Here is a 10,444-nt window from a genome sequence, read left to right as displayed (position 1 = left end):
GGGGATGCTGGGGAGCAGTCTGTTGTTTTGTTTTTTTTTGTTTGTTTTTGTTGATTTTATTTATATGCCACCCTTTTCCCCCAAAGGGGACTCAGGGCGGCTCACAACTCAACCAGGGAAGGGGGATACAAACAAGAATTTAAACGACATAAATACAATGCATAATTAAAACACAACAGTCATACCAATTCGAGGCGGGGGCGACAGTTCTTTAGCCCCAGGCCTGTCGGAACAGCCAGGTTTTAAGGGCTTTGCGGAAGACCTGGAGGGTGGTGAGGGTTCGAATCTCCACGGGGAGTTTGTTCCAGAGGGTCGGAGCTGCCACAGAGAAGGCTCTCCTCCGAGTAGTCGCCAGTTGACATTGGCCGGCGGATGAAATTCGGAGGAGGCCTAGTCTGTGGGATCTAATCGGTCTAGTGGAGGTAATTGGCAGCAGGCGGTCTCTCAAGTACCCAGGTCCAATACCATGAAGGGCTTTATAAGTGACGACTAGCGCCTTGAAGCGTATCCGGAGACCAATAGGCAGCCAGTGCAGCTCACGGAGGATAGGTGTTACGTGGGTGAACCAAGGCACACCCACGGTCGCTCGCGCGGCTGCATTCTGGACAAGCTGAAGTCGCCGAATGCTCTTCAAGGGCTGCCCCATGTAGAGCACGTTGCAGTAGTCCCGTCTAGAGGTCACAAGGGCTCACTATTTTATCCTTTGAAAATGAATATGTGACTGATGGCTACACAATTATTATATGCAATTATCAGTAAATCGGGAACAGATATCACATGGTCTCACCCAATGTCTGTCAGATGTCTAGGAAGTATTTTTAAACATAGTTTAATACTCTTTCAGAAAACCACTAGAGTAGACTGATAAAAGCAACTGATAATGGGTGGCAGTTGCAAGGTAAGAGTGAGAAGGAACTCTGGGTCCCTGGGTTTACCCTTCAATCAAAACCCAGCCCACATTAAGGAGAACAAGTAGACGTGTTTTTTTTTTCCTGCTAGCAGGAAAAATCACAATCCTTAACTTATTCTACATTAACCAGTCACCAACCCCTTCACTCAAGTTGAGTAGAGCTTGGAAGTCAGTGCAGAGCTGGCAAACTTTTCTACCAGCTCAATAGCAGTAGTAGACTTATATACCGCTTCATAGGCCTTTCAGGCCTCTCTAAGCGGTTTACAGAGAGTCAGCATATTGCCCCCAACAATCTGGGTCCTCATTTTACCCACCTCGGAAGGATGGAAGGCTGAGTCAACCCTGAGCCGGTGAGATTTGAACCGCTGACCTGCTGATCTAGCAGTAGCCTGCAGTGCTGCATTTAACCACTGCGCCACCTTGGCTCAGGATCTGAAGGAATGCATCTTATCCAAAGCATGAATCAGTGGGGAGGGTTGCTATTGTATCAGCCTCTGTGTAGCAACCTCTCTGCCTGAGTTATTCTCCATCTCAGGGTTGGCAATGGAAACCACCAGGTTTATGACACTGGAGGATTTCAATCTGCCTTCCTTAGGAGCAGAGTCCGATCTGGCTCTTCATGTCTTCCAGGAAAACCATGGACTTATTCCAGGTCATCTACAGCCAAAACCAGAAATGTGGTCACATACTTGATCTAATTTTCTGTTGGAGTAGAAGCAGAGTGGCCTGGAATTGGGGGAGCTTTCTGTGACCCCCTGTCATAGTCGGATCATGGCCTGGTAATCCTGGGATTCTCTGGCATTGACTTCTCCCATGCTATAGGGAGACGTGGCACGCCAAAACCGCGCTCGTCAAAATAGCGGTAATAAAACCGCGTCGCTAAAGCCACGACGTCATCACCGCTGCGACAACAGCACGGCGACAGAAGGGCGCTTTAAAACAGCACGGCGGCAGAAAGCTGATTTAAATTAAGGTAAGGGTTAGGATTAGGTTTAGGGGTTTGCTTTAGGGTTAGGTTAGGGTTAGGTTTAGGGTTAGGTTTAGGGTTAGGGTTAGGTTTAGGGTGCTGAGTGCTTCGGAAGGCGCGGATTTGCCCTCCGCGGTTATGTCATCGCGGTGGGGTCGCGTTTTTCCTTAGCGCTTCGGACGGCGCGGATTTGCCCTCCGCACTTATGTCGGCGCGGATAAGGGCTTTGCGGTTTTGTGGTGGAACCATAGGGAGATAGGACCTCTTAGACTGGTCCACTGCCAGAGACTAATGACAGCTAGAAGGATTCCAGAGGAAGTTATGGTTTGTTTGTTTTTTGATGGTCTGATGCATGGTCCAATTGAGTCCTTAGTCACTGCTTAGAATAAAGGTGCATGCAATTATCGTTTTCCCATGGATCGTGTTGTTCTGTGCAGTTTATGGAAGAGCTAAAGATGGGAGATGTCTAGAGCATTGATGAAAGTCAATGAAGCATAAACTTGACTGAACATAGGTAAGAGTCACTATTAAGGCCGCCCTTGTGAGTAAGGACAGTGAAATGAAATTATTTCTCTAACCTTATTGTGTACAGAGATTGCTGTTTGGCGCCCTTATTTTGGGTGGCCCAGCCCAAGCCGTTGTGGACAAGGAGAAACTTGCAATTCACCTGCAAGACTGGGTGGGATAATTTTCTTAGTGTCTATTGAACAAAATCACTCAAAATTTGTTCCAATAAATAGCAATAGCAGTTAGACTTATATACCGCTTCATAGGGCTTTCAGCCCTCTCTAAGCGGTTTACAGTCAGCATATTGCCCCCAACAACAATCCGGGTCCTCATTTTACCCACCTCGGAAGGATGGAAGGCTGAGTCAACCTTGAGCCGGTGAGATTTGAACAGCCGAACTGCAGAACTGCAGTCAGCTGCATTTAACCACTGAGCCACCTCGGCTCTATGGTGACCACTGCTCTTAATGCCAGTTATGGTGTGAGTCCAGTGGAAATGCCTAGGGTTCAGTCTTGCCTGTTGCAAGAATGGTTTGAATTTGTTGGGCCTGATGGACAACGTCCTTATGACTGCAAGCTTGTTCACGTCCTCCTTAGACCTAGGGCCTTTCTGGTTAGCTACGACTTTGGTTCACTCAGAAAACCATTGCTGGATCCCACCATACCAGAGATGGATTGCTGCTGGTTTGGCCCAGATTGGATGAACCGGCAGTAGCGGCGGTGGGAGGCTCCGCCCACCCGCCCGGATGTTTCTGTGCATGCACAGAAGCGTTGCGCATGCCCGAACCAGTTGGAAAAAAATTAGAAACCCACCTCTGCACCATCGTGGCACGACAAAACCGCGCTGGTCAAAATCGTGGCGATAAAATCGCGGCGCTAAAGCCGCGACGTCATCGCCACGCGTCATCACCGCCGCAACAACAGTGCGGCAACAGAAGGGCGCTTTAAAACGACGCCACGGCAGAAAGCCGACTTCATTTAAGGTAAGCGTTAGGATTAGGTTTAGGGGTTTGTTTTAGGGTTAGGTTTAGGGTTAGGTTTAGGGTTAGGGTTAGGTTTAGGGTTAGGTTTAGGGTTAGGTTTAGGGTACTAAGTGCTTGGGAATGCACGATTTTGCCCTCCGCGATTATGTCATCGCGGTAGGGTCGCGTTTTTCCTTAGCGCTTAGAACGGCACGAATTAGTCTTTGCGCTTATGTCTCCGCGCAGAAGGGCTTCGCGGATTTGTGGTGGAACCTTGCACCATACTAGACAATTTTTGTCCAATGTCCAACTTGCTTTTGGGGGGGAAAGTTGTAGAGACGATGATCGTTCAATAGCTTCACCAGATCCTGAATGAAATGAATTATCTGGACCTCATGCCTGGACATGGCATAAGAATGTCATTGGTCATGCTTTTGGAAGATCTATGGCATCAGCAGGATGCAGGGTAGTGGATCTATCTTGGTTCTGCAAGGTCTCTCAGTGATTTTCAATACCATCAACCGTATCATTTTGGATCAACTCCAGGGATTGGAATTGAGTGGCACAATATTGGAAGATTCTCTTCTTTCCTTAAGGCCAATACCAGTCAATGTTCACTGTGCTTAATGATGATTATTTGATGACAAAACAATTTCTCTGTGGGTATGTGCATTATACATAAAATCAATGCACTTTTATCAGACGAAAACTACAGTGTTCTAATATCTTTTTACTTTTCCATCAATATTTGTTCATTTCTGGGGACTCTAAACTATTAAAGTGGACTCTTCAGTAAGGAAGGACACTTGGATGTTATGATAGCCGTGACCCGTCAAAACCGCGTTCCACAAAAGCGCGGTCGACAAAAGCGCGTATGTGACGTCATCACAGCACGATGAAAAAGATCGAAAAATTGAAATAAAAATTAAATTACAGCAAGCCGATTCACATAAAGGTAAGGGTTAGGTTTAGCGTTACGTTTAGCGTTAGGTTAAGGGTTAGCGTTAGGTTTTTCGTTAGGTTAAGGGTTAGGTTTAGGGTTAGGTTTAGGGTTAGGTTAAGGGTTAGGTTTAGGGTTAGGTTTGGGGGGGGTAGGGTAAGGTTTTCGATTTATTTTTACATTTTTCGATCTTTTTCGTCGCGCTGTGATGACGTCACATACGCGCTTTTGTCGATCGCGATTTTGTCGTCCGCGGTTTTGTGGTGGAACCATGATAGCTACTGTGTTATTTGAAAAATATCATTTAAAAATCTCATGTTGATTTCGTTTTTGATCTTGCTTCAAAAGGAGCAACTTAGCATGAATATTTTCTCTCATCGGCAATCATACTGCCAACATTTATTCATCTTAAATTCTGGTTAGCTGCAAGAAAAGTAGGAGGTCATCCTATATTTCCATTACATTTAAGGCTTACAGTATCTTTCAGCGTTACCACAGATGTAAGCCTATCACTTATAAAATGCAGCCATCTAAATTAGCTAGCAGAACATTGCTGCCACGATATCTCTTTCCCATCTGCGATTGCTTCAATGAAGACGTTTCATTTTGTCTTCGGGACAATTTTAATTCACGGCAGGCAGTTTCGTTTACTTTTATTTCGCAACTCAAGTTTATGGCTTTCAAGAAGGCGATGTGACTTCTAAGAAGACGGAGAACATAGAAGAAACGGGCATCATTTCGGGAAATCGCCGTCGTTGACACGCACCGTTCTACCCACCCTCAAAGCCTTCAGGCCTGTAAGACGCGTGTTCCAAGAGAGACGCGTGCAGACGTTTCACGCTTTCATAAACTCTATAAGCGGGGGAGAGTCGCCAAGCTCTGCCGAAGGGTCGAATCAAAGAGGCGTTGTAAAACTTAAAGGCGGGCCGGGACGCTACGGCAGTGTTTCTCAACCTTGGCGACTTTTAAGTCCTGTGGACTTCAACTCCCAGAATCCCCCAGCCAGCATAGCTGGCTGGGGGGATTCTGGGAGTTGAAGTCCACAGGACTTAAAAGTCGCCAAGGTTGAGAAACACTGCGCTACGGAACCGAGCCCGAAGGGCGCTTTTCCCCGCCAAATATAAGGCGGGCTGAAGTCTCCACTCCTCCGCGACTCCCTCCGGGCCCGTCTTCTTCAAGCCGCGGAGATGAGAGCGGGCGGGACGCGCGCCAGAGACGGTCGCTCCAAGGGCCGCGCCAGGCGCCTCCCATAAGCAGCGAGGCGGGTGGTGGAGGGCGCCTGCCGAAGAGCGCGCTTCAGCCGGGAGGGGATACGCCTCCTTTCCCCGGACTCTTCACCGCCGGCGATGTTCACCAGGGCGGTGAGCAGACTCAGCAGAAAGCGGCCTCCGTCAGGTATGGCCCGGGGTAGTGAGAGAGGTGTGGTGATGGGTTAGAAAGAAAACGCGCGAGTCCTAGTCTGTTTGCTAGTTTTCTTGCAAGCGGAGGGTTCGAACCAGGGTGGCTTTGCAGTTTGCAAACTGGCTTTTTTCGGTGCCTCCCGGGCTTGGCTCGCCGTCTGTTAAAATTTGATTTTTTTTGGTTCATTATTGCTACTTTTCTGCATCTATAAGCGCAAGTATTCGATTTATGATCGCTAGGGTTTTTTTACCCGCTTTTTTTTTCTCTCTCTCTCTCTCCCCACGAAGTCAGCAAACGCAAGGGGAAGTCTTGCAGCCGAAAGAGGAAGGTTGCCATTTGGCAGACTGGTATTTTCAGACAGATCGGCACGAACGAGTCAGAAAGGAAAAAAAAAAAGGAAGAGGGAAAGAGGCAGGCACGCACTTCGGAGCTGAAAGCTCCGTCCGGTCTTGCATAGTTAAAAGATACCGAGGTGGTTTCAGGGGCTTGCAAGAAATGCAAGATAGAAATGAGACACTGCCCTTTTCTTTGGGAATCCATCAGGTTGGGTTGCTCCTGCAGACAGGAGGGGGGGGGGAATTCCCCATTAATGTTGCATTTCTCTGAATAGTCAGCACGAATCAGAAAGGTAATACAAAATAGCACAGCAGAGAGCAGATGCTGGACCCCGTTGAGTCAACTTCAGTTCACTTTTATTTTGGTTCAAATCCAGGCGTTTTTATGGAAATCAGTTTTGCAGTATGAAAATATTTAGAGCTGAAGGAATTACTGCAAGAACGGTGGAATCATGTTCCACATTTCCTATACAGAATAAATTCCCCATTAATGTTGCATTTCTCTGAATAGTCAGCACGAATCAGAAAGGTAATATAAAATAGCACAGCAGAGAGCAGATGCTGGCTCCTATTGAGCCAACTTCAGTTCACTTTTATTTCGGTTCAAATCCAGGCGTTTTTATGGAAATCAGTTTTGCAGTATGAAAATATATAAGAGATGAAGGAATTGCTGCAAGAACGATGGAATCATGTTCCACATTTCCTATACAGAATAGTACTGTCCTACATGGAAAATAATATGTTTCATGTCTCAAAAGTCCAGCCAGTCACAAGATTTGGGTCATCAGGATTCTGTTGAACTTTGTAAAAGTTTTGCTTTGAAACAATGAACCTTTTAACAATGATACTGGGTATTGGAAGTTAGATTCAGTATTTACTGAGTATCTGCTCAGCTTGGTTTTCAGATTTTTGTTTATAAATTACTGGATTTTTCATGCACGTGGTGGAAATGATTCGTGCTTTGATTTTAGCATGATGTTCTAGGATCCCTGAATATGATCACTGTACCAAAAAACCCCAGAGGTAATCCTGGCTGGGAAGCAGTTCCTTGGAAAGTATTTATATACAGTATTAGCAATATATATTTATTAATCTCAATTTTAAGCTAAAGTTTAAGCTAATAAGGTTAAACTTGGTTTGCTGTGCTTTGGATGAGAGCAACAGGAAATCTCTGGGCAATAGTTTGGACTGCAAATAAATAAAAAGCTTCCTAAAAGAAGACAACATCAAGCTACTTCTGTATTGCTGCCGAACATTACCTATGACCCCAAATTATAGCCAGAAATCATTTAATTTCATAGAGACTTTTGCCTCTGAAAAGTTATCCCCATTATTGAACTGTCCGTAGTATCCAGGACATTTTTTTCATTTTTGTCTGTTGAGCATATATCAGGTGAACTTAACTCCATTCTTACTTGGATTTTCAGAAAACTTTTCTGAGTTATGAAGATGGATATTACTTCTACGATTTTTTTCTCTAGTCTTGGTGATTTATTCTGCAGCCTCTCCTTATTTCAAATACTTCTGGTTGCGGTTCTCTGAATCTTTTTCAACTTACTAGAATTTTTAGGTCCAGATTGGTTTTCCTGTTCTCAAATACCAACCTTAGATACAAAACTTTTTGGGGGGAAATAATTTAGATCACATAATTTACCAATAAATATTAAGTGATCTGACAAATTATATAGTTTAGTTTAGGAGCTTGTAAGTAACACTTGGGCTGCTAGAGCTGAAAGGTGTTGAAGATGAATTATAGTGCATCAGTATTGCTTGGTGAAAGAACCATGTAATATTAACCTGGTTTATTTCTTGTAAAACAAAGGCTTCACACCTGATTGTGTTTCCTGTCTACTGTGCACATATATAACATCTAAATTTCTGTACATTTTTGTTTAAAAGTTAAACCCTATGATTCCAAAGAAAATGTTTGGATTAGTAATTTCAGCAAATCTACAGATGTAAAACAAAAGTTATGGAAACGTGTATTTTAGAAACACCTACAGGTAGACATCAACTTATGACCAGTTGCCTAACAACCATTCAAAATAACCACACCTCATAAAGCATTTTTGGTTGTCATAAAATGTGCTAATCCCCTATGCCGGATGACTGTTTTTTGATAGTTCGGCTAAAGGCTCACCTTTATGAAAGATTCTGATATCCTGTGATCACATGATCACAATTGCAGTATTTTTGAAGTTTCCAGTATTTTTTGCCATTTAGAAGAACGGGTTTGCCCTTATGACTACCACGTTCTTTCAACCACACAGCAGATTTGCTTAAAAATGCTGCCCCCCTCCCCCAAATTATAAAATTGGGTCCATGTGGTTGCCTTTATTTAACAACCAGAATGACTTACGACCAGAAATCCAATTCCAATTGTGGTCATAAGTCAAGAGTGTCTGTACTACTTTAAAAAATTGTGTGTGAAACCTGACCATGGAAAGTAAAGTTTCTTTGTTTCTTGGCCATGGAAGTATTTTCATCTTGGATTGTTTCTTTCAAGCTTCAGTTTATTTCAAGCAATGAAACGTGTTTCTATGATTGTAAAATGATGTTATGTAAAAGAAATTTGTTTTGGAGAAATATGTATCATGTGTTGGTATAATGTTATAACTTTTTTGCAAATTGCAGATATAGTTGTGAATAGAGAGCGAAATAATGTGCAAGTTATATTAGCAGTGATGTAATAAAGGTTGTAACTAGTCTATTGTATAACTTAAATAAAGTAAATATCCTATTTAGGCAACAGAAGCAACGGGAAAACGCTGTTTGCGTTAATTGAGTAGGATCTATATTTCATTTCCACTGAAAGCAGTGGGACAAATTCATCTGATTAGGGGTGCAACAAGTGGTGTTTACTGGTTGTCTATTTGTTTGCTTGTTAATTGATGTTGCAGAGGAAAAAATGAGAGAAGATAGGCTAAAACTGCTTCCAGATGAGGTTTTTATTGTATAATTATCCTGTCTTAAACATAGGATTTAATAGGAAGCTCAGATGGCTTTTTCCATTTGGAACTCGTCCATGTTTTTGCATTGCTTCTTTTATTTCTTACCACAAAATTGGTGGGGAGGAGGAAAAAAGATAGGCAAAATAACTGCAGAATGCCTTTCAATTAACAGAGAAGCAACCAAATTGAACCTTAAATATTTAAATAGCTCACCGAGCTGAAAGCTCTGGGATTTTTACCCAGGATTCTTAAAGTTTTAAATTCAGATGTATCTAGAAATAACCATAATTCACTGAACAAGGATTGTTATTGCATTATATTAATTCTTCGGACTTTACTCTGATTATGAGATACTAAGAATCTGGCTTAATAAAGCAGCAGAGGAATCTAATTGATTAATTTATAATAGATTCTCTCCCCTTCCCCACCAAAATTATATTAGCACCATCCTTTTTGACATTCTCAAAAGCCTTCAAGATCTGGTTGTCCATCTTGAATACATATCAGAAAGAGAAAGCTTGAGAGTTTACAAAGTTTATACTATATGGAACAAAACTGTGACAGAATCTGATCTGCTTTGGATACCACCAAGATTCCTCCCAGAAGGTAACAAGGAAAACTGATCGTAAAGCCCAAATACAAACCAAAAAATTGTCAGTTTAGTAAAAACAAGCTAATGTACATCTAGTAAAATGTTCTTTCCCATAGTTATGGCTGCAGTTTTTTTTCCTAAACAATTGCTGGCTTCCCTCCCCCCCCCAAAAAAGGATTTTTTTCTGAGATTAAACGAAAACTGGACATCTCCATGGACAATGGACATTTCCCTCAGAAAATCAAAAGCTAGATATAAATAAAAACATGAACCATTTCTTTAAATCACAGCTTTTGGCATTCAGTATCTGTTCAATAGAAAAGCAAAGGAAATAATCAGGAGGTCTTATCTGGGTTGCCAGAAAGCTATCCAAGATGCATTAAGAATGGAAAAGCACTGGTATTCATTTAATGAATATCCAGATTTTTTCCTAGTTCTGTTGTGGTAGCCCAAGCCTTACAAGTGTTAGATGTGGCCAGTCATCTTTGACAAGAATATTTCAGTTCTGTGTCTGTGGAGATTCTCAATCATTCAGGTCATGATTGTCTCAAAGGTGCTTTCTCAGAAGGCAACTGGAGTTTCTTGATTGGATGAGAAGCGAAACATTTTAAGGAAATGTTAAGGAAACTAAGAAAGTCCAGTTGCCTTTTGAAAAAGCACTTTGGGGGTTTCAGTTCTGTATTAATAGAATCACAGAATTGGGAAGATAGTGACATCAAACTCTGAAATTCCCTTTCTTTGAAACTACTATTGATTAGTTGATTGACTTTTAGCCAAAGCATGCATTTATGGTCACGAAGAGTCGACACCAAAATTTAATCACACATAGTGCTAAAGATCTAAGGCAGTATAAAAATAGCTTCAAAAATGAATTCTGAAA

General features: G+C 42.7%; 1 protein-coding gene across 1 annotated transcript in view; it reads left to right on the top strand.

Moving 5' to 3' along the window:
* Positions 1-5,420: 5,420 nt before the first annotated feature.
* RGS10 (regulator of G protein signaling 10) overlaps positions 5,421-10,444 on the top strand; it is a 20,344-nt gene continuing 15,320 nt past the window's right edge. The window contains exon 1 of the mRNA XM_087725074.1: positions 5,421-5,680. Within this exon, the coding sequence (XP_087581200.1) occupies positions 5,632-5,680 (49 nt within the window). The 5' untranslated portion in view covers positions 5,421-5,631. The remainder of the gene's footprint in view (positions 5,681-10,444) is intronic.

This window comes from Thamnophis sirtalis, unplaced genomic scaffold (genome assembly GCF_051295495.1).
Source record: "Thamnophis sirtalis isolate CommonGarterSnake01/CBP01778 unplaced genomic scaffold, rThaSir2_p1.2 scaffold_11, whole genome shotgun sequence".
NCBI lineage: Eukaryota > Metazoa > Chordata > Lepidosauria > Squamata > Natricidae > Thamnophis > Thamnophis sirtalis.
The sequence above is the reverse complement of the archived record's forward strand: the minus strand, read 5'-3'. Positions and strand labels throughout refer to the sequence as shown.